Source organism: Drosophila hydei, unplaced genomic scaffold (genome assembly GCF_003285905.1).
Source record: "Drosophila hydei strain 15085-1641.00,03,60 unplaced genomic scaffold, DhydRS2 tig00008135-arrow-pilon, whole genome shotgun sequence".
Classification (NCBI taxonomy): domain Eukaryota; kingdom Metazoa; phylum Arthropoda; class Insecta; order Diptera; family Drosophilidae; genus Drosophila; species Drosophila hydei.
Window position 1 is genome coordinate 1,962,038 of NW_022045844.1, and position 25,123 is coordinate 1,987,160.

Sequence of the window (25,123 nt, forward strand, 5' to 3'; positions counted from 1 at the left end):
CCATAGCTTTTAAATAAACTATCGAACTTTGAAAAAGCAAATAAGAAAATAATTTAAGGTTTTTTTTTAAATTTGAGTATATTAATTATAATATTAATTAATTTTAATTATGGTAATATTTAAAAACACTTAAATTTAATGTATTTAAATGTTAATCTGTTTTATTTTTATAAATTATAAATTTTATACAGAATAAACTTTGATATAATCTATTTTGAGCTCAGCATCATCCAGCCATTGATCCTGCCGTGATTTGATAGTGTTCCAAAATTGCGTCATGGCAATGGTATCTTGCTCAAGCCAAGGTTTCTCTCTGTCGTAAAAGAACTCATTGAATCCCGCAACACCCAAACCTATTGTCAAATAGAAGTCCTGATCGAATGGAGCAATTCCTGTGCCCTTCTCTAGCTCGTCCACGTTCGGCAGTCTTTGGTCGGAAACGACGGTGCCGCTAAAAGCGCCCGTATCACTGCTCTTCGAGCATATCTCTCGCCCATCCACGAACCACTTCAGGTGTCGTGGCGTCCACTCCACCGTATAGTTGTGGAAGCTATCGCTCCAATCGTCGTTGCTGTCGCCGGTGCCCAACTTGTGGCACAGTTTGCTCGAACGCAAGGGCTCCTTAGCATTGAGCAAGACGCCAGTGTAGAGATCCAGTTGACCGCCCGGCACCTGACGAGCATAGCCAATGCGCACCTGGCCCGACTGATAGTCCTCCTTGCCATACACGTTATCCTTGGGCTGCAGCCAGAGCTGTGGCACCAAGTACTTCGCTCTCGGCATCTTCGCTCTCACCTCGACTCGGCCGTATTTGAAGGCGAAGCTCTGCTTGGTGGAGAATTGTGCAGACACCAGCGGAGGCAGCTTGTCACGCCTTCTCCTTGGATCTCGCACACAATCCGCCGAGTGTTTCTCGCCCGTGCATTCGCCGCCCAGATCTAACTTCTCCTCCAATTTCTGCTTGAAGAAGCGTTTCGTGGCAAACGGCTGCACCGTAACATGTCCGTTTTGAAGGCTCAACGTTTGGGGTGCATTTTTCACATAGATGTTGAATTCGTAGTCTGGAGCACCTGCGAACCGATGTTCCAGCGTCCACTTAGATGCGTCTAGCCTGCCGCCATTGAAGTCGTCCACAAAGATTTGTTGATTTGCACAACGAACTGGAGCGCCATTCGCTAGAGTTTTAGGCGTCTCACAGTTGCCAAATCTGATGTCAATATCTGGCACAACGTAGGCTGGAGTGGTCACTCGTGTTGCTGGAGTCGTTGAAATGGGAGTGCTGCCGTTATATGCATTTACCACGTATGCGCCGTCGTCTTCGCGATAACCCAGGCCGTTGTAGATAACGTAGGTCCAATAGTATAGAACATCGCCTGGCTTTAGCTCAGCTTGGCGATCTCGGAAAGTCCAACGTCCATTTTTCATCTTGACAATGTCACGTGCCCAGGTGCCCGCCTCCAGGCCCTCCATCTCCTCGTTCAGCTTGCCGTGGAAGGCGAAGAGCGTTACTCCTTCCTCGTGTGGTATGGACACCTCGAAGCCTTTTGGATAAAATACTTCAATCTTGGCAGTTGGCACCGTGTAGCCACTAGCCAGTGCTAATAATAGCAGGAAAAACCCACAGAGCAAGCCGTGCGACATCTCGGTTCTGAGAATAACGAATGCGCACTGATGGGAAGAGTCTCATATGTATATAAAGCCGCTTATCAAAAAACCGGTCTTCATTTGAGTATATACACACACAATATAGTTGTCTACTTTCAATAACAAACATAAACCGGTCTGACAACGCCGAATTGACTGATTGCACTCAAAAGTCATAGTATGTGCTAACAATCAGATTATAAATCTTAACGGCTGTGTACCTAAATGAGAAAATATTAATTTAGAAACAGTTATCGAAATTTTAAATCGCTCAAATGGCGCGCATATGCTCGTTCTCTGACTATCGTACCAGTGTAGCCACATCGATTTAAATTGATCGAAATAGGCGACGAAACAGCTGTGAAAAGCTTGCCATAGAATGTTTAGTTGCAGGTCGACTGCTTGTCTGAGCAGCCATCGTAGTTGTCTAGGGAAACTTGTATAAAAATTAACACAAAAACCCACAAAAAAAAAATTAAAAGCAATGCTCATAAATAAGTGAGAAAAAAAACCCTGACACAGCTTTTTCTACTAGGGTAACAAAAACCAAAAGGGTGCACATAAATATATTTTGTAAACACATTAAAATACATAAAGCCAAATACCTAAATAAAAAAACAACATCAAAAGTCAATATCGCGCGCGCGTGTGTGCATTAGAAAACAAACTCAAAACCCCGCAGCTGATGTTTGTGCCGTTTTTATTGTTGTATACCTAAAACAATTGTGGAACAGCAGCAGGAACATTGTTGGCGTTGTTATTGTAAGTAGAGCTCATTTATGTAATTCCCTTATATTCACTTTATTCAGCCGTTGCCATTGCATACATTGTTGGGAGTGTTGCCAGATGGCTGCAATAATAATTTGCATAAAATGTATAAATGTGTCATAGATATTTATGTAATGCGACGAAAATTGAAGCTTAATTTCTTTTTTTTTTGCGCATTTCCTTGTTTGAATTACTATTGTGCAAACTATCGATATATATACATATATCGGTATAGATGCACAACGGCAACGCTGCATTTCGAGCAGCTGCTGCTACTGCTGCTGTTAGTGCTTCTGTTGTTGTTGTCGTTGGTGGGCTGTCAGAAAAGCACGAAACACCGTATGAAAGCAAAACAAGGAAGAATGATTGATTTTTCGTCGTGCGTCGGGGAAAAGTAGGCGACGACAGCAGCGACAACGACAAAACAAGCTTGTGAAAAGCTAAGCAGCAGTAGCGAAAAGTTTTAGAATTCAGTCTCACAATCGTCGCGCCAGCGAGCGGACGCGAGCTGTTTTTCTCCAAAATTAACAAAAAAAAGATTAAATAAATTTTACATCTATTGGCAATTAAAGCTTAAAATTCTAGTGTAAACATTGTGTGTTTCCTAATGCCCAAAATTTCTAGTGCAATGTAAAATTTTTTGTTCTACGCTATGAAAAGTCGTGTGCTCTGCTCTGTGCGTGTTGTGTGAATAATTTGTTGTCTATAAAACTGTGCTTTAAGTGGAGAAACAAACGCGTTGTAAATGTCTTTTTAAAATACAAATGAAATAGTAAAACGAAAACAACATAATGTAAATGCTGCCTCAAACACTCGCATCGTTTACATAAAAGGAGAACCAAATTCTGTGCTGCAGCAAAGGAATTTTGCCATTGCAGAAAACAAAAAAAAAACGAAAACGAAAAAATACAGTGCGATCTACGTCACAGAATTGTGCGAAAGTGTGAGTGAGACGGCCTGCTGCCTGCCTGCACCCCCGGAAATGTAACGCACGACACACACACACATACGCACGCATACGCTCACTCGCACATAAACACGAAGGCATAAGAAAAACTTGCACCTGAAAGTTTTGTTCGTGACTTCGTGGCGCGCCTTCGTGTGCGCTCGTGCGTCGTTGCACCAACTGCCGAACGAGGCCAAACAGAAATTCTCTCGAGTACAAAAGGTTAGTGGAAGGAAATACATAAAACAAAAATACAAAAAAAATAAATAGAATTTTATATTTAATGCTCGCCTCGTTTGCACCTGTCAAAATGTCACTACACATGCATTTATATACGTATGTGTGTATATATATTTAACTACATATCTGTGCGCAGCATTTGGCCTAATTTCGTGCAGTTCACGAAGCAACCCCGTAGAGCAGGGTTGCCTTTTTCTCTGTTGTGCGTAACCAATTGAAATTGGGGCACGAGCGTTTGTAACCGAGCCAGCGAGCGACCGAGCAGCAGCAGCAACGAAACAGTTGAGCAAAGCAAAGGCCATAATAACCCCTAAATCTCAGGCCAGAGCCCCAAACAGGGTATAAAGAGAGGAAAACACTTCGCACGGCAATTTGGCCCAGTTACTAAATCTAATTGCAGACGTGTGATAATACCGAGTTCCTCTCGCATAGCTATTTAGAAAATAATTTTTATTTGTTCATAAAGTACCTTAAATGCAGATAAATATGTTTGCGCAAACACACACGCACACTCTCCCACACACACACACGCATAGCTGCAGCACTCGCTCTCCCAGACAGCATTTGCTCTCTTGTGGGTTGTGAGCCAAGCTGTCTATGCTTTTGCTTTTGGCGGCATGTTACACTCGAGAGTCTGTGCGTGTGTGTGAGTCAGGATGGGGGCGTTACTGTCATTGTTATTGCTACTTCGGCCTCTGCCTCTTGCGTTATGCTGTAATTCAAGTTGCTTACTTGCTGCCTTTTTTGGGGGTCGCTCTTTCGTTTGTAGGACAATTTTCTGTATTGATTATGCTCTTTATACCCTTTCGGTAAATATACGGCGTAAAAGGGGGTTATATTAAAGCTATGCTAGAGCAAAACTCCTTTACGGAAGAAGAGTGACTCCGCTCTATGCAATTTGAGTTGAGTATAAAACTATGGTGGATTTCCTAGAGCACATTAGATTTAGAAGCGATTTATATTTGGTCAAAATATGCAGTATCGTTCTTAATAAATATGCCTTGTGTGCGTAGGAGTACCAAATTCGAAATGTCAAGCGCCCCTCTATGCGATTTTCAGTAACTGAAATATGCTTTAGCTTTAGCAAGAATCTAGCAGTGAATCTAGGAACATAGAAAGCATCACTTATATTCCAAGCATATACTCCCTCTACAAATTTCAGTTGTAGGCGTTGCATTATCGAGGGGGCAGGGGCACCGCGAGACTCTAAAATGGCTGAGCGAACATATTCAGTGGCGTAACAATTTTGTTGTCTCTCTCTGCATTTAACTAATTAAACGTGCCGCTGGCTGCTACTCGCTCTGCCCCTTCCCCTCTCGCTTGGTTGCCTTGTTTTACAACAATAGGCGCTTTCCGGTGACAAGTTCCAATTTCAGAGTGAAGTGCGTGCATAGAGCTTGCAAGAGATTGGACACCGTATGGTAAATGGGTTATACGAGTATATTTGCTCGCCTCTCATGGCTGCAGCTTTAAACATGTTCTAAAACATATTATTTCTTCTTTCTTTTCTTTCTTTATCTCGTATTACTCATTCGCTTAGTTTTTGTTTTTATCAAGATTGATATTTGCTATTGTTTATTATTATTATTGATGATTGCTGGCAGCAACAATTGAACAAGCAAGGCGCATTTAATGGGCACTTTTATCAACCGTTTCGTTGTTCCTCGATAAAACGTGCACTGATACCAAATTTCGTATGGACATAAAAAATTGGCAACACGTTCGTCACAAAGCAAATGCAGTTAGCCAGCGCATCAGATGGTCAACGCCATGTCTGAAACTAATTGGGTATTAAATTTCGTGGTATTATGAAAGGGTTTATATAGAAAAGATAGATTAGGAAATGAGTGAATGAATTTCAAAAGAGACTTGCACTTTATAAAGGTCGAGTGGAAATTGTCATATGAAGTAGATTTTGTTTATGTAGAGCAAACATTTATATAGAGCTTTTGCTTTGTCATTAAATAGTTTCTGATGAGAAGTGCAATATGAACCTACATGAATAGCCTTAGAATAAAATAGCGGGAAGTGAACTGACTCAAAATATATATATTTAAAGGTAGCCTCTCTATCACCTGGAGCTTGTTCCACTAAATTGGTAACCTTAAATGTAGCACTCGGCCTGACTTCTTGGATTGCTTATTGAAGGCAGCCAATGAGAGCTAATTGAGGGCAGCTTATAAAGTACGGATTGCAATGAATAAATTTAACTTGCGGCTCGTAGAGGGAGATCTCAATGAGATAATAAAAAAAAGTAGCAAAATGTTAGTTCAAGAGCTTTTTGTAAAGTAGTTAAGTCAGCAAACTATGATGCTAAAATCCAAAAAAAGTCGAGGGTATTTCACTCAATAGATAACAAATAATCTAAACAACCAACCGCAAGAACATGGGATTCGAACCAAAAACAGCGCGTTTTCGGTTCTGTTTTATTATCTACTCAAGTGCTTAGTAATGTTAATTAAAATACAATTTTGAGAGATAATAAAAAAACATTGTTTCCCCACTCTTCCTATAAAGTGATTCCCCTTTAATTTGTGTGCCAATTATGATATATTATAATCCATTAAAGTTCTGTTGGCAACATCAAACGGCAGAATTGTAGATAAAATATATTTAAAGCTTTTATAAATAGAACAAAATAACGCAGAAATGTAATGGGAAATGGTTTTTGTTATTTCTGTTATTTTTGAACGCAATTAACGCGTTGCTTTGTGACAACGTTTGACATTTGCGAAGAGAAATATGATAAACTAATCGTGTGACGTGTTTCCAACTAACTCGCTCTACTTTTGTGTCTGTCCTTTTTCAATTTACTTTAATGTGTATTCTTTATTCTCCCTCTTTCTCTTTCTGTCTTGCTCTCCCTCTCTACTTGTGTCGCTGTCGCTGCCTATTGCTACTGATTGATGTTTTGGATACGATTCGTTGGCCCACTTTGCATGTAGGCTAAGGCAAACGCAACGCCCGTCAACGCAGCTCTTCACGTGCAGCCATATAAAGACGACCAGCAGCAGCAGCAGCAGCATGGACTCGCTTAAATTACCCAAAAGTACGTATATACCCTGTTGATGACTGTACGAGAGAGGAATATATTTTAAGCTGTGACTAAGAACCATTTACTCTTGCAGCCAACAGCGCCACTAGCAGCGCCAGCGGCAGCAACAGCAATCTTTCCGGCTCGGCATCCACTTCTGTTGTTGGTAGCCTGGCCACCACGCCCACATCGGCTGTGCCGCCCACGGTGGCTGCCACAATAAAGACACCACCTGGCTTAAGCAGCAGCACACCCATTGCGGTCCGCTTCAATGCCAATCAGGAGTCGCTCGGTGACATACTCCAATCGTTCCATCACAGCACATCAGCGCATCAGCACAGCAGCCACAGCCACAGCCCCAGTGGCGGCATTAGCGGCGGTGGCGATGCCTCGCCCACTCTGCTGGGCATGAAGAATAATGGAAGCGTGGGCGCTGCCCTTGGCATGTTGGTGAATCCCTGTGACTCGCATTCGCTCTCCAGCAGTCCCTCACAGCAGCAGCAGCAGCAGCAGCAGCAACAACAGCAGCAGCATCTACATCAGCAGCAGCAGCAGCAGCAACTCTTTGCTGTAAGTATTCAATATTGTATCTGAAGTCTATCGACAGTATTCGTTTTTTGAGCTAGGTTTGTTAGGGCATTTATTATAGATAGAAATATTCTCAGTACTAAAATATAATTGGCATTTAGCGTTGGTATTTCTGTATCAATATATATTTTCAGCTTTATATTATATGCTGTGCTTATGTAGCTCTAATATGATATGTATTATAGCATTCCAAAATAGAAACTCGAATAGATAAGAATGATCTGAAGTATTCTCAGAACTACGAAAAATTCCCTGAAATATTCTAAATCTAATACTAAAATCTAATTGGTATTTACATTGCTCCATATATATGCGATGCATTACAATATATTCTCTTCTTCATTTCATTTCTATTCGTCATACGATGTTCGAGAATTCCCCGTAATATATCTAAAATATATATCCGTATCTAAAATATAGAGATACACAGCAGCTGCTTGACGCAGTTTACTACAATTCTTCGGTTCCTTACAATATTATACTTTTGTCTGGAGACGTTTAGTAATTGTGCATTTTGTATTGTGTAGCGTTATCAGTAGTTGCTGCAGCTGGCGAATGTCGCACAGTTGATTCACTTTCATTCGTCACGGCGCGCGGCTGGCGCTAATCAGATTTAAAAGGGCGTGGAATTAGAGATCCAGTTGGCCGTGCGACGGCGTTCAATTAGCATTTCGTTGTCGTCTTAATTAGTGTCTCGTAGTTTTCACTTTTTAGCAAGAATTTCAGAGAGCCGAATCAGCTGTGCTTTATTTTCGTGTCATACAAATTGTTTTATTTGAAATAACTTGAGCAGCTATTTATAAGTGTGCCAAGACTGCCAAAAAACAAGAGAAAAAAATTGTCGACAGATGTTGCCTTAGCTTCAGCGCTGATATTTGATTGCAAAATCATTTGGCACTATTGACTCATTGTTGCAAAATGTTATTCCCCCTTGAACCGCCGCTCTCTTTCTCTATTGATGCCAACCAGAACGAGGAGGTGAATCTGCGCAACAATTATCTGCAAGGCGGCGCTGGCGGGAACAATGGCGGAGGCGGTGGCGGAGGCTTCTTCAATCGCAAAAGGTGAGTGAAACAACTGAAATCTTGTAACACACACAACTCTGACGTACAGAATACTGAACTTTTCAGTTTGATCAGAAACCCCCTCTCGAACACACGTTCTTCTTCTCTTTGTTGTTTGTTGTTGCTGCTACAATTTGCATATATTTGCCAAATTAAATACACACACACATAAATACAGATACACACACACACACACACACACACACACACACAAACAAACACTTTTCTCGTTTACAGCACCTGCTCTTTGATAGCTCATAAAATTTCATTACCGTATGCCCTTTAAAAGACCCGGCAGCACGTAGCGCTAAGTTGGCTGCGCTGCAGCTCTGTTAAGTTGGCTGCAATCGGACTGCCAAAAAAAGAGGCTTTGCTTACACGTATTTCCCTTTGATATCATCAGCATTGCACTGGTGCGTGTCCAGTGACAATTCGAGGCATTTTTGAATAAGCACGCGCAGCCAACTTCACGTTTTTCCTTTTTGTTGGTTTGCAGTGTTAGAAAACGGACAACAGCCTGTTGCGCGGCATTGCAGACGGTTCGTTGACCGAGAGTTTGTGTAAAGTTTGCGATGGTTTTTGCTGCACTTATGCATTTTTAATGCATTCAAGGCCTACCGGCTTTAAAAGCGCTCGACTCCACCTGCAGCTCAACCCTTTCTTTTTTTTTTTTAAGTGCACTACACTCAGCCGACTGGGCTTTTGTTTATGTCGCATGTGTTTCGTACACATTTGTGTACAGTTGCGAGAGTACGTCTAGAACTTTGCCTGGTTTTAAGTGCCGGGTCGTCAGTCGTCTGGGTCTTGGTCGTTTGCCGTGGTGTGTGTATGGTGTGTGTGTGTGGGCAGACGCACGTCTGGTTTTTGCCATTTACATTTTACATTTAAAATATTGAAAATGTCTGCGCTTTAAGCTTGTGCTGCCTACTTGAATACCTCTTTATATGCGCGCTTGGGGTATATTGGCGAAACTATATATTGAATCTGTATCAAGATCAAGATCAAGACCTTTCCGTCTGTATGTCTGCACGCCTTGGTGTAGCAACAGACTTCATGCTTACTCCATTATCTCCGCAGTTGCCAAATTCAGTATATCCTAGTCGTGCACTCCCCAGCAAAGAGCACTCTTCTTGCTTTATTGATTTTCTTGCAAGCCTATTTGCTGTCAGCTTTTCGATTTGCCTGCCAATCAGGCTGTGTTTCCGATTTGAATCTTTAATAACAATTTTTTGAACGTTTGTGCCTTTTTCGATTTCCTCTCTCGCTCAACTGAAAAGCTAATTGCATTCCATAATTGCATTTTGCAACACTGGCAAATGACGTTAGGCACAGCGACACCTGCGTGGCTCTTTGCTTATCAGCCAGGCAGACGCACAGCAACAGCAGCAAAAGCTAGCTACACCTACCCTCTGCTTTAATTTTTTTATTTATCTATTTACACTTGTACACGTTTCAGCATGCTATACATTTCATCATTATCTTCATCAACGGCAGCAGCGCGCAGCATCCGCATCTTCATTCTCATTAACAGCCCAGCCTCCATTTACCAGTTTCAACTCGCACTCTCCCTCGCCCTTGGCAATCTATTCAAGAGAGACTACGCTCTTCTTCTTTTCCCTTTTAAATTAAAAACTTTTCCATATACAGTTTGACATGTACTGCGCTTTTTTCTCCTCAAATCAATTAGCGAACAGATGCGAGCAGCAGCAACAACAAACCAATACTTTGAATAAGTTTCAAATTTAATAACATTGGCCTTAGCCTCTCTCTATATATTTATATATATAGATATATATATATATATCTACTTCTATTAACCCATTGCCGCCCACAATATAACTCTCTCGATATCTACTCGATTTACCTCTTTATTTAACACATTTTGTTATGCTGGGCCGTTGCTATCTTTTTGGGCAGCTTAAGAAACTTTGATTGTACATAAATGTATGTGTGTGTGTGTATCGTTAATCGTTTATCGTTATCGTGCCAAGTGTAAAGTGTTTGGAATTCTGTTTACAATTAAGCGAGTGCACAGTGCCACAGTGCTGCTAAAACTGCCAACAAAAATACAAATAAAATATGAAATCTGATTGATTGGATTGAAACGAATCACCACCACGCACCACTCACACCACCAAACAACCTACCACCAAACCACCACCACCACCACCACCACCAACAACAACAACATTACCAACCACAACAATGTTTGCCACACCAACAACATCGTTAAAGCAGCAACAACTTTAATTCAACGTTCTATAAACAGAGAAACAGAGAAAGGAGCAATTTCAAGATTTGATTTAGAAAAAGATAAATAAATAAAACGTTTATAAAAGACAGCCACGCCCAGTGTAACAAATATTTTATAAAAATATATATAATCTTTTATAGATATTTATTCTATTCAAATTTGCTTTTTCATTATATTTTCAAACGCTGGGCGGCAATGTTTTAGTAGAGCAAAAGCAGCTAAATATATATATATATATATTCCTAAAAGTCATACACAAACTAATTTCTTTTTATTACAAACTCCTATCTATATATATATATATATATGTAAATTCGAAAACTGTATTATTTGAAGCAAATCTTTGAACAAATTGCTCCTTTTTATAAATATATAATATTTAATATAAGCCAAATGCAAACGACTTGTAAAAAGCCTCATCTCTCTTGTTACCTTCCACGCAGCTGCGGCGGTCTGCCGCCCAATCTGAATCTCAGCAAGCCGCCGCCTCAGCTACAGCAGCAGCAGCAGCAGCAGCAGCAATTGTCGCCCAATCTGAGTGCACTGCATCATCATCAACAGCAGCAGCACCAGCATCGGGACGGTGGCGGTGCACACAGTCCCTCTTCGCCTGGTGGCGGAGGCATTGGTGGTGGTGGCGGTGGCGCTGGCTCGCCATATAATGGCTCTCAAGCGGGTTGCAGCAGCGGCGGCATTTCGCCCATACCGCAAATGAACATGCAGGGCGTTTCGCCCAAATACAGACGCAGCATATCGTTTCCCATCAAGGGCAATTCACCGACGGCGCTTTATGGTTGCGGCGGTGGCATGGATGGCATGGGCGGCGCTGGACCTGGTCCCGGTCACATGAACATACCCACTTTGTCCATTGGCAATGGTGGTGGTGGTGGCGGCGGTGGCATGGGCACAGCAGGTGCTACAGGTGGCGGCGATGCGCCTTATCTGGGCAACAACTATGGCAACATGATGAACGCCAATGGGCAGCTGCATCATGTCGCTGGCGGCGGCATGGAGAACAGTCTCAGTGATTACATGCGCGGCATGTCGCTCGGCGGTGCCGGTGGCGACAACATGGGCATGATGAATGATCGTATGCGCAGCCTCACTGGCGGCGGCGGCGTCTCGAAGCATCTGAGTGAAGCTGATGCCATGGCCATAGCCGCGGGCAATGATCCGACGGTGTATTTGAATGCTCTGAAGATGGGCTCGCCTTCGCGTCTATCGCCCCATTCACCACACTCGCCCATTCAGGGCGGCAATGGAGGCAATGCTGGCGACTGCACGGCGCGCTTCTCCCGTAAGGTCTTCGTGGGCGGTTTGCCGCCGGATATTGACGAGGATGAGATAACCACATCGTTTCGTCGCTTTGGACCTTTGGTCGTGGATTGGCCGCACAAGGCAGAGTCGAAGTCGTATTTTCCGCCCAAGGGCTATGCGTTTCTGCTGTTCCAGGATGAGAGCAGCGTGCAGCAGTTAATTGATTCATGCATCACGGATGAGGACAAACTCTATTTGTGCGTCTCCTCGCCCACCATCAAGGACAAGGCCGTGCAGATAAGGCCTTGGCGCTTAGCCGATGCGGACTATGTGCTCGATGCAACCATGTCGCTCGATCCGCGCAAGACAGTTTTTGTTGGCGGCGTGCCACGCCCACTGAAGGCATTTGAGTTGGCCATGATCATGGATCGTCTATATGGCGGCGTTTGCTACGCAGGCATTGACACGGATCCCGAGCTGAAGTATCCGAAGGGCGCTGGCCGTGTGGCCTTCTCCAATCAGCAGAGCTACATAGCGGCCATCTCGGCGCGATTTGTGCAGCTGCAGCACGGCGACATCGATAAGAGAGTTGAGGTGAAGCCCTATGTGCTGGACGATCAGATGTGCGATGAGTGCGAGGGTCAGCGCTGTGGCGGGAAGTTTGCGCCGTTCTTCTGCGCGAACGTCACCTGTTTGCAGTACTATTGCGAGCACTGCTGGGCCGTGATCCATTCGCGTCCTGGTCGCGAGTATCACAAGCCGCTGGTCAAGGAGGGCGCCGATCGGCCGCGTGCGGTGCCCTTTCGCTGGTGTTAACGGCGGCGCTGGTAGGCCGCGCTGCATGACGAGAGACGCCAACAGAGAGAGCAACGACATCGGTTGTTGGACGCAGCGCTGGCAATGCCCAGAGACATAGTCAACCATACACAGGCGCGACAGGAGCGACCGGATCGACTGGATCGGCAGCAGCGGCTAAGTACTCGTGCCCAGCATGCTGAGTATGAAGGACGCGAACGAATACGTCCGCAGCGCAGGAGAAAGTTGTAATTAATATCTAAGACAAGCTCACATACACACACACGCACACACACAACACAACACACACATGCAGATGGGCGTATATCCTGTATACGTATGCAGACACACACACACAGACACACACACACAAGCAAGCACACGCAGGCGAGGCTAACATAAAACCAGGTGCAATAGCGTAGCAACTCACCCAGTTAGGGTAACTTTGTCTGGCGCAACAGCTTAAAGGAAAGGGTCTACGCCCGTATAACAGCATAGTTTAAGTTAGGGAAGAAGAAAGGCCCCTTTTTTCTTGGAATCTTTGAGTAGCTTTCTCAAGCGAAACGCAAGCACAGTATTTGTTTATTTTTTTTTTACCTTTTTGTTTTTTTTTTATAATTTTTGTTTCATTGTTATATAATTGTATATATATATTATAATATATATATATATATATATATATATGGAATATTGAGTAAGAATTTTATTAGGTGAAACACAATTACCAAGACCACCAGAAGACAGAAGCTAAAAAGTTTAAGAGTATTCACATTAATCTACACTATCCTCGCAAATATAGATATGCCAGAATTAGAGACTAGTCTTCAAATTGTCAATGAGCTCGAGGTGTGTCATAAACGGAAAAGAGAAAAATACCCTAAGTTCCTAACTATATTTTTTGATTTGAGAGATGAGACAACAAAATTTTAGTGTTTTGCATATTGATATATGGCTAGACATGCGTGTTTATTGTCGTGTCCAGGAAGGCAAGGCAATAGAGAAGCTCTACACTTTTTGTTAAATTTCAAATAAAAAAAATTGTTGCCACACACACACACGAACACACACACACACACACACACACACACACACAAAGAAACACAATTTAAGTTAGAGATCGTAAACTCCACATTTTTAGTTGCATTTTTGTTGTTTAACACAGAGAAAGCTCTATATATGTGTGTATTTGTATATACGTATATATTATGTTTTCCAATACACGTTTATCAACAACGTGCCATTTCAAATCATCAGAGTTATCATACACAGCCACACACTCAGTACTACGACCAACGACTTATTATATGTGAAGATATATATAATTTATTTACTTGGTGATTAAGTAATTTTCGCGGCTTTAGCTCAGGAGAATCGTATATTTGCAACATTTTCCTTTTAAAGACTTTCTTCTATTATATACAATTGGATAATTTAACTTGAAACTATGCTTGCTACTAGACAAATTACGTTGCATGTGAAAATCGTACGAGTAAACAAGCCAAAAGGCCCTTACGGTCATATTTCACTATATACTGAATGAGATATACATATTCAAAATTGATCCCAACATAGAATAAACAAATCAGCTGGAAACATTATACTAACTTCAATATACTGCCCGATATAATTCCGAAATCGATAGCCGATAAATCGAATTCCAATTTAATAACACTTTTTTTTTCTAACACTACGATTTTTCCATGCTTCGTAATTTCACTTAGATTTTTCCAAACTCTCTCGAGAAAAGCAACAATCGCCAAGATGTTGAGCCGATATATCGAATAGCCGATAGTCGAACGCAATAAAATCTGTGCTCATTTCTAGTTGGAGCCTAGTCAGATCGGATACACAACTAACGATACATCATACTCCCCTGTAAACCCTACGACACCAGAACTACTCAGTCGATTATCGAAGCTACTCACACCCCCACACGCACGCATATACACGCATGTACTCACACGCAAACAGCCACACCCACCCACACACGCACATACTTCCATACACACAAACACACACTCACATACGCACACTCACACACAGACACACACTTCTAAAATGCTGCTTAACAAGGAAAGATTTTTTGTTCGAAATGTAAAAAACTAGAGAATAAAAGTTACAAAAATAATTAACTATGCAAAAATAGAGGAAAAAAGTCATATATATATAACTTGTGTTCAGTATTATGTTCGTTATTTTTGTTTATTTAATTTAATATTTTTTGTCACACTTTGCCTTAGTTATTCGACTTTAAGTTCATTTGCTGAGCGTCTTGCAAAAAATACCACAAACACACAAAGAAAAGATATCTTTAAACAGTTTTTTATACGGAAAGTAAATTGCATTAAAAATCTATAAATACTTAACTTAATACATGATATATTAGACAACTTTTTATATAGCAACTTTTGTATAAACTGTTTTTTAGTCCAACCACAAAACATATATAAAACTGAAATCTGAAATCTGAATAATCTTTTGTGCAATACTAATATATTATGGGATATCATATAAATAAATGAATATATATGTTAATTGCGTTATATATATTAAAGAAATTTGCAAAGCGCATAACCAAAACTTAGCTTTTAAAAAATACCAAATTAATACCAAAAAGAAAAGTACACAGAAATAATACTATATTTGCGAAATATCAAAGCAATATTTCTGTAAAAAAAGTTGTATAATTATATATATATATATATATATGCATATAAACTCGATTCTCAACTTGAACATAGCTAAAAAAAATTTTAAATATGTAGAAAAAAATAACAAAAAAATTTAGTGAAAACTAATTTAGTTTCCAATTTATATACGAAAATGTTTTTGATGCATGTTTAAAGAGCGGAAACAAAAACCAAACGAAACAAAATACGATATTTTTTCTATACTACAAAAAGAAAAATACTAAAAAAATTATTAAACAAGCTTTGTGGACTTTTAAATGTTTATGTATATTAAACGATAGTCAAATCTATTAGCAAATTTTTGCTCGCGCTTTGTTTACATCAAAATGAAAATGAATATAACACTAAACGAAATCTTAATAATAAAATACTTTCAACAAGAAGAGGCAACAGTAATGGAAATTAATAGCAATTTTCTAGAATTTTTATATTTAAAAACAAAAACAAATGACACGGTATATATATATATATAACTCTATATACATATATGTACTATATCTATATATATATATTTTTGAAACTGAATAATTAGTGAACTTGAAGCGTTTGTTTGTTTAAAAAATAAATAAAATAAAAATTGTTAGCAAATTAAAATTAATTGTATTTAAAAAACAAAACAAAACAAAGAATCTAATCCAAAAACAATTTGCAGCCTGTTTTTTGTAGTGTAAAATGTTTTAATATTATTAACAATGGAATATACTGAGTCAAGAAATGCTAGTCTGTAAACTGATGAAGACAAAGAAGTAGTAAAAAAAAACAGTGTTGGTAAAGGTCGAAAGTGGAATGTTTTTTTAACTGTAGTAAAATTCAATATTTTATAGATTTTTATACTTTTATATAAATTTATATATATATATATATATGTATATATATATATATATATGTATATATATATATACTTTATACTTTAACTGTTACAAAAATCTACATAAATACGCTATGACAAAAATATTTTACATATATACTACTGAAGGAAATAAAACCAAAAAAATAAAATAAAATTATAAACATTTGAAGTCTTTGAAGAAATTTGTAAGCAAAACGCTCAATGTTTAACTGGAATGTTTTAGCATTGCTATCAATTGATTTAAGCAACATTTTCTTTGTTATTTAAGTATTCCACAAAAAAAAAAAAGATAAAGTATGAGAATGAGGAAGACGACGAAGGAGAGGAGAAGGAAGAAGAGTCAAAGACATTTGCGTTTAGAGCATCTTTTGATACGCCCTACCGTATGTTTCTGTTTTTATTCTTACTTTGTTTTATATACAAGTTTTGTTAGAGGTGTACGTATACATACGGATGTCAGTGTTCTCTTTGATACATATATTATTATTTTTGTTATATTTTGTATGCCTAGCTCTTAAATATCTGATATATATTTATATATATTTTTATATGTTTTGTAGTTTGTAGTCGCTTAGTAGCTTTAAACAATTGCGTTCTCACACACACACACACACACACGTCACAGTGTTACACTTTTTTAACTTGTTTTTATATTTTCTACATATATATATGTCTGAAGTATGTTTATAAAAGAAAATATTTGATATATGCAATTTATACAAAGAACCTTTTTGCTATTCTGAAAAATAAACGAAATCCGATTATATTGTGTTTTTTATTTCTATTATTAATATTAGTGTTGTTTTTATTTTTGTATTAACTATAAAGTATTGTAAATACATAAATAAATAAAAAATACTTTTACGATATACAAAAACCCAAAAAAAAAAAGACTACAAACACAAGTATTGGAACTCGAACTTATTATTAAATATTTAAAGCCAGGAAAACAAAAAATATTTGAAAATAAAAATCGAAAAAAAGAAATATATGAAATTTACACGTAGTACAATTGATGAAATTTATAAAACGTAATATCTATTGTATTTTTGAAGAAGACAAAACTTGAAAATTTGCTTCAAGAAATTGCTAAAAAGAAACCATATTAAAAAACATAAATATATAAATAATAATTACATAAACAAGAAACTCTGCTTTGTTTACATAAAACATATATTTAAATATAAATAAATTGGCATTGAAAATAATAAATAAAAGCAAAAAAAACAATTTAAAGTAGCAAGGAAACCTTTAGCTCCTATAATTTTTTTGTTAGTAAATCAAATTTTTAGTATTTTTTGAGTATTTTCATAGCACAATTTTTATGTACAGAATTTCGTTTTGTAGCTAGTCTAAAAGAAAAAAGAAAAACAAACAAAATCAAACGCAAAACTTTTAAATAGAAAATTTTTAAAGAAGACCCAATTAACTTTCAAATTGAATTCTAATTGGAAAGCGCTTCGATCGACAACAAGCAAAAAGAAACCAAAAAGAACAAAAAAGCAAAACAAAACAAGGTTATAAACAATTTGGTACCTTTTTAAACTTATTACAAGAATTTTATAACTGATGATTGATTGGTTGATTGATTGATGTGAAAAAGTAGCCTGTAAAGCGATTTGTTAAGCGTCCGCTCTTCCATTTTTTAATTTTTGTAAGATTTAGTCCTTCGATCTAACTAAAAATTGAGCGCCCTTATTAATGAATTCCTTTAGCTAAATATTCAAAAACAAAAACAAAAAACTAAAAAAGCGAAAAAAATACAAGCAAGAGCATATAATTTTTTAGCATTATACAAACCAAAAGTATAAATAAAAATAGTAAAACCTATATATATATATATATCTATATATATATATATATATAAACTATAAAGTAAACCAAATAAAAATAATTATATACAATAATATTATATATATATATATATATATCTATATGTATATATGAAAATTTAGCAAAATATTCCATATTTTATAGTCATTTTCAATAAACGTAAAATTTTTTAATTTTTACAAAATTAAAGTTGACAAAAGAAAAGAAATAAAACGAAAAAAAAACATTTGTAGTTTTCTAAATACTGAAACTCTCGATTTCCAATCATATTTTGCCTCCAAACGACGTTCTTCGATCGATATTGAAAAACAGCTAAAAACAGTTAAATGTTACAAAGAAACAAAAATAAAAAGTAATCTTCAAATAGGTTATATAACTAGAGAATCCATGGTAATATATACATACATATATATATATACATACATATATATATACATACATATATATATACATACATATATATACATACATAGCTCCAATTAAATGAAAACCAACTCGAAATCGAAATCGAAACTACAGAATATATCAGCAGTAATACAATGCAATATTATGAAACAAAAAAGAAGAGAAAAACCGAAAAAACCAAAAAAATAATTAATGGAAATATGTAAAACCGTAACGAACTACGATTATATACACAAAAATATATTCCAATAACTTTTCTAAGGCAATCCCCAGAACGAAAAGGGCGCCCAAAAACAAAAAAATATATATATAAAAAATAAAAAGTAAAAAATCAGACAGGTTATATAGAACAAATGGAAAACAAAACATATATCTTCATTCAAATAAATAAAAATAACTTTTCTGGAATAATTAACAAAGTGTATTCAATAATTGTATCTGGATAATGTTTAAAATCGGGGTTATACTGGGATGTATTGCTGCTCAATTCGTCTGACGGCTTGAATGATAATTTGTATATATTTTTTTTATTTGATAAGTAAAGCTTCTAAAACCAGAATTCCATTCATTTTTATCACAAGTTTTAATGATAATATATTTCAAATAAATTTTTAGAATAAGTGAATCGCACCTGAAGCCTCTCATGCTTTAAAACAAACCTCAGCTTGGCACTTGAGCTTGGAGTTAGCTTAAGAGTTTGATTTAGAAGCCAGATTTTAATTTAAGCTTTAAGCTTATTCTTTGAGTTGATTGAAGTTCCTATGAACAGACAATTAATTAGCTTCTAAAACTGATGTAAAATTTTCTATATAAAGTTCAAGAAGCTTATTTAAAAGTCATTAACACCTCGCACTAATTTTTTATGAGGCATCCAAAGGTGCTAAATACTTTCACCTCAATTTGTTCGAAATTGTGACCTGATTAGGAAGAGAGAGGCTTAAAATATACTCAAACTATAGATTTTGCGCACTTTTTGCTCGAAATTTTATTATCTATTGTCTGTAGCTAAGACACAAGATTAAGATTAGAGCTTCAGCTGCTCTGCTTTGCTGGTATTATGTAGCTTAGTTATAGTTTCGAGTACCGAACATAATAATTGTGTGCCTTAGCAAGCAAGTGAATCTTTTGAATAGTTGACATGTTTGTATTAAAATTTGGACGCTTATACATTTTCAGATCGGGCAGCATTGAGGGAGTATCGCCGACCACGAGTGGTCCCAATTTGATATCGACGCTGTCTAGCAGCGTGACAGCTGCTGCTGGTGGCAGCGGCACCGGCACCGGCACCGGCACCGTCATTGACAGCGGTGCCGCTCCAGTTGGCACCTGGAAGCTAATCAAGGGCAAGGTCTCGCAAACTATCGAAGAGATTAAATCGTCCAAACATCATCAGCCGCAGCAGCACACGTCAAGTGTCATTCCAGTTATTGTAGCTGAGCCGACGACAACAGTTGGCTGGACCAACGACGCGGACTCCGACACGGAGTGCATAACGATCAATACAACAAGCATTGCCGAGGAGGTCGCTCTCGTAGAGAAGCAGCACAACTCTGACTCGGATCCAGAGATTGAGCTGGTAGACAGCACTTCCCTGGGAGGCACCGACATTGGTGTTTTGCCTGTTGCCATTTCAACAGAGCGGTCGCGCTTGCGACGCGGCATTGCACACATCAAGTCTCGGGTGAAGGCCAAGCAACAAGCCGCTATGACTAAGAAGGACCAGGGCACGAGCACCAGTTCCGATTATGTACGTGGCAGCTTTCTGCGACGTCGCAATCCACCCGAAGACCAAACTGATCAAGCCAAGACGGCGCAGGACAGCAGCAATGCACCCGAAATACCTGTGGTCTGTGGGAAGGCAAAGCGTGGTATTTTGCTTGCTACCAAGGATGCGGAAATCGAGTCTGGCGTTGAGATGCTCGAGGACATGGCGCCCACAACAAGCGCAGCAGCCAATTCAACAGCGCAGCCAGCTGGAAGTGTTCAGTTCAATGATGATCCTGTCACTAAGCGACGAAGTGCATTAGAGTTGCCTTTGACAAATGACACGCTCTCACAGGCCTCACTGCAAACCAATTCGATATCTGCCCGGAACCAAGATGGTCAAGAGGCGAGTTTCAGCAGTAGATTCGGTATTGGTACTGCAGCTCGTCCCCTCCTGTTTTTGGGCGCCAGCGTAATTGTGGTGCTGGTGTTGCCAATTAAAGATTTTTGGCGGGGCGTCCTAGCCAGCACATTGTTCATTGGCACGATCAATTACTTGAGCGTCTATATACGGTATGTGGTTGACACTCTGCTGTTTAGCACACATCCGGAGCGTCGTCCTTTCCAGATACCCAACTATGAGGGTATGCCCATATGTGAAATACCCGCCGCCGAGGAGCACAAGACCATCAAGACATATGCGGGTTGGATGAATGAGTGCGACAGCTATGATCCCAGTACGTTTTCCGTCTCCATGACCAGGGCAGTCTATGTACGACTGGATGGCACTGCCTTGAAGATCTCTAGCACCAATGCGCGCATACCCAAGCGCCGCATGTGGAACGAGAAACCCATCGATCGCTCCAAGATTGTATTTGTCGATCATCGATCTTATGATATGCGCGACGCACGCCTCGAGCTATTACCCGTGGGTCTGGCCAGAAAGCGGTGAGTAGACACCTTAAGGAAGACCTAAGGGATTTTAGTGCAAGGATTCCGCTCTCTGCGTTTCCAGTTGCTCATTTAAGTGCTTTACCTTTGCAGCTTCTTCAATCGCAAATATCCCATACAGTTGATCCTCAATAACGCCGGAAGTACCATGCAAACACCAGGGGATGATGACGATACTGCGGATACTTATCCCACTACATTTCCTTCGACACCCAACCAGGTTAATGAAACCATCAAACCTCTCGAGTTTGCCAATACAGTTATGTTAGCTGATGTAGGTCCAAGTGTACCACTAAAATTTATGTAGCTTCATTGAATATATTTGCTTTGCAGCTACGTCAGCTTCATAGAGTTCGCACACCCGATAATGACTTGAAGGATATAACCATGCCATGTGGCGATGAGGTACGCCTGATTCTTTTTGCGCGTTGCGATCGGGAGAAGGAGGATTGGTATCGTCGCTTCCGGGCCGCTAGTCGTGGCTACGTGCACGAATCAGAGCTGCAGGTACCCATGACACAATTTGTAGAAGAAAGCGATTTGCAGGCAGTCGCCGCGCAACAGGCCATTAATCTAACCAAGGGCTCTAAGGTGAGCTAGCGATCTTACCGAGTTCTGCTACTTTGTTAATCGAATCGAATTGTTTTAGAGCAATATACGTTATAGGGAAAGCGATGAAAATTCACTGATGTCCAATGAAACAGGCACCACTACGCCCGATGTCATGGAAGAGACATTAGATGTGGATGCATCGCCCGACCCCGATAACGAGGGCTATGAAGGCCTCATCATGAGCGCTGATGTGGCCCGAAATCCGGCGGATTATGTCAAATTCATGGCGACTTACCAGGTAGAGCCCTATTGACCACGCCAAGCTGCCCTCCTTTTTGTTGTGTCACTTCTTCGTTTCGATTTTGATTTCCATATGAGTTTTTCCTTTATCATTTCTATCTTAGAGAGCTTGCACTCAAAGTACAATTCCTGTCAAACGTCCGCACAATCACAGACACGGAAGTCACCATAAAAAAGTAGGTTTCGATTTTTATTTGCTTTATTTAATCTAGTTTTAGATATACTATTGATGTTATGGCAGAGTCCGAAGTCTTAATTTCTTGCTACCTTTGCAGAACCGAAGGTCTAGGCGGCAGGAAAACGAGTTATGGAAGGGCATAGATCAATCTCTCTTTCTGGGCCCTTCTGGCAGCGTGGTCTGGGCGAACGTGCTGATGGGTCGCTGCCTCTTCAGTTGTCTACATAACAATGAACTTCGCCTCAAGATACAGGAATTTATGCAAAAGAAACTGAATTCCATAAAGGTCAGTTGTAAGCACTGCAATTTCCGGGATTTCTGTCTCTGATCTCTGTCCGTTTTTAGCTGCCCAGTTTCATGGAAGAGGTGGTCATAACCAATATATATTTGGGTGAATCACCAATGCTGTTCCATCGCATATCGCAGCCAATGCTGGATGAGCGCGGTGTTTGGCTGGATGCGGATATCACCTACGAGGGCTTCGCCAATATTACAGTGACCACTAAATTGAATTTGTTGCGCGTGCGCAGCAAACCAAAAGCATCGCCGCTCAATCCGGATGCAGCAGCACAGGATTTAGCAGGGGAATCACGCGGTGCTCCCGACGATGCTCAACAGGATGGCAGTCAGTCGATCTTTGACAGCGATGCCGAGAGCACGGGTGGCTCCTCAACGGAAACGGAGAGTATGGCATCGGGCGCAACTGTGGAAAATACAAATAATGCCGAGTAGGTGCCAACAACCAGTAATCGTATATGAACATCTAAAACCGTTCTCTCTTTCAATATTCTCAGGTTCTTTCAAAATTCGCCGGGCAATGCTCGTCGCATCTTTAAGATTGTGGATCGTATAGCCACGTCGAATATATTCCAATATGCCTCAGAGCTGCCGTACGTCCAACGAGCCATGGAGAATATGAGTGCGAATATTACGTTGCGGGTGGATCTGAAGGGCTTGGTGGCAAGAGGCACATTGAATATACCGCCACCGCCATCAGATCGCATCTGGATGTGCTTTCGAGGTCCGCCTCGTCTGTGGATATCGACGAAACCGCAAGTGGGCGACAAGTCAGTGGATTGGTCCATTGTAACGAATGTGATTGAGAGCAAGCTGTGCGAGGCAGTTAATAAGTTTTTAGTCTATCCCAATATGGTCGATTTTTCAATACCATTCCTGGCCAAGCCGAACTATGGCGAAGACCTGCCTGCTTAGTTAACCATAGAAATGTTTGTTTTATTATTTGGCCCCCACAATAATAATAAATGTAGACATTTTCTAAACGTATTTCAAGCTGAATTGAACACAACAATGTGTCTAAACGAATTTTACGGGCTTAGCTTTGGTTCCGATCTCGCTTAAGTGTTTTACCATATAAATGTACTTAACGATAAATTCCAAATATTTATTCCTAAAAACCTGATCTTTTATCTCATAACCACCAATTATATATATATATATATATATATATATATATATATATATATATATATATATATATATCTTTATAATTATTTTTGTACACATGCTGAAGATATGATTTCTTTTGAAGATCTGTTTAAGGAACATACGTTCTTTCCAACTATTTACGTATAGTATTCAAAGTTATGTATTTAAATACTTACGGATATATATATATCTTTATACTGCAACAACTACATATTTATAAATATATTCTGCCTAGTTCCTTAAGTCCATTCCAAGCTAATTTTTAAGCATGCGTGTGAATTTTAACTGCTTAACCGTAAGCTAAGAAAAATCGAAGATTTTGATTCTTTTTTATACATTCATAAAGTAAACATACGATTTAAACCGGGTGTGGAACATATACAGATGAGCCAAAGTATAACTATTCCGAACATGAACAAATAACTATTATATCATTTACAAGGTTGGTCGAACAATGCAGAGGGTCGTTGTAAATTGACCACTTTTCCAAAACAAAACTGAACAAAATATAAAAGCTAAGCTATAATATAAATATATATATATATATATATATATATATATATATATATATATATATATATATATATATATATATATATATATATATATATATATATATATATATGTATATATATATGTATATCTATATATATATTTTATGTAAATGTATGAACAATAAATAAATAAATGGCTATTAATCCATTAATTCGTTGTGACTTGCTTAACTTGGGAAAAACTGAAATTAATTTTGATTCTACAGCTAGATTTTAAGATCTTTATATACTTCACTAGAGTATATTTACCAAGATAAGTATCAGTCACTCTTAGTTTTCGAATGAAAAATAATTTTCAAAATGCATTTAGCTTTTATTGGATGTTTCGTTTATTTAATTTTTTTTATTAGTTTTTTTTTTTATTTCACGTTAAGAAATTTACATTTTAAATTTGTTGTATTTTGGAATTTATTTTCCCTGGATTTGTGTTCTTTTTTAAATATAATTTTTCAATTTTCAGTTAGGGGATTTCACTTGCTTTCAAAAGTACATTAAGTAAACTACAGACATACGTGTTTATAATATGCATTAATAATAGTTATATATATATATATGTATATATACATATATGTATATATATATATATAATGTACGTGTAAATATGCATACATATATATATATATATATATATATATATATAAATATATATATAGAATTCAAAAATGTACAACATTCATTTTTTAACAAAAAAAAGAGCTAAACACGTTGATGTTTCGCGTTTACTCAATACGTAGTTAAAAACTTGAATATAGCCATAGCAAACAACTAAAATTAGAACTTAAATATATATTTATGTATATATTTATATATATATATATATATGAAGGACTTACGATCTAATACACAAAGTACAATATTTCAATGTTCACATCGATAAGATGTGTTTCAAAAATTTTCAAATATTTCGTTTTCATTTTTGTTTTTATTATATTTCTTGTGATGCATTTGAGTGGCTTTTGCTGCTTGCTTCCTCTGCGAAGAGTTAGTTTTGCATACATGTTTTAAATGAAATATTACTAAAAATTATTACATATATATGTATGTATGTATGTGTGTGTGTGTGTGTGTGT

At 38.5% G+C, this 25,123-nt stretch overlaps 2 protein-coding genes across 5 annotated transcripts; one reads left to right on the forward strand and one right to left on the reverse strand.

The window, feature by feature from the left end:
- Window positions 1–183: 183 nt before the first annotated feature.
- Window positions 184–1,905, reverse strand: LOC111592739 (gram-negative bacteria-binding protein 3). Its single transcript, XM_023305136.2, has one exon. The coding sequence runs from the start codon at window positions 1,639–1,641 to the stop codon at window positions 184–186; it is 1,458 nt and encodes a 485-aa protein (XP_023160904.2). The 5' UTR covers window positions 1,642–1,905.
- Window positions 1,906–2,021: 116 nt separating this feature from the next.
- On the forward strand, window positions 2,022–23,485 carry LOC111592738 (translational regulator orb2-like). Of its 4 annotated transcripts, none has more exons than XM_023305133.2 (12): window positions 2,022–2,406; window positions 6,544–6,647; window positions 6,727–7,202; window positions 8,190–8,284; window positions 19,545–21,020; window positions 21,117–21,297; window positions 21,357–21,614; window positions 21,673–21,873; window positions 21,980–22,051; window positions 22,151–22,339; window positions 22,399–22,781; window positions 22,848–23,485. In XM_023305133.2, the coding sequence occupies exons 2-12, from the start codon at window positions 6,623–6,625 to the stop codon at window positions 23,263–23,265; spliced, it is 3,774 nt and encodes a 1,257-aa protein (XP_023160901.2). In that variant the 5' UTR covers window positions 2,022–2,406; window positions 6,544–6,622; the 3' UTR covers window positions 23,266–23,485. The 4 variants fall into 4 exon arrangements, with proteins under 4 accessions (XP_023160901.2, XP_023160902.2, XP_023160900.2 ...); XM_023305134.2 differs by lacking the exon at window positions 2,022–2,406 and adding an exon at window positions 3,132–3,153; XM_023305132.2 differs by lacking the exon at window positions 2,022–2,406 and adding an exon at window positions 3,160–3,580.
- Window positions 23,486–25,123: the final 1,638 nt, after the last annotated feature.

Bases quoted from the DNA above. Each gene is read 5' to 3' on its own strand.
- LOC111592739 (XM_023305136.2), bottom strand. From the start codon at position 1,641: ATGTCGCACGGCTTGCTCTGTGGGTTTTTCCTGCTATTATTAGCACTG.
- LOC111592738 (XM_023305133.2), top strand. From the start codon at position 6,623: ATGGACTCGCTTAAATTACCCAAAA. The intron at 21,298-21,356 runs GTAGGTCCAAGT...TTTGCTTTGCAG, and splicing joins ATACAGTTATGTTAGCTGAT to CTACGTCAGCTTCATAGAGT. The intron at 22,340-22,398 runs GTCAGTTGTAAG...GTCCGTTTTTAG, and splicing joins AGAAACTGAATTCCATAAAG to CTGCCCAGTTTCATGGAAGA.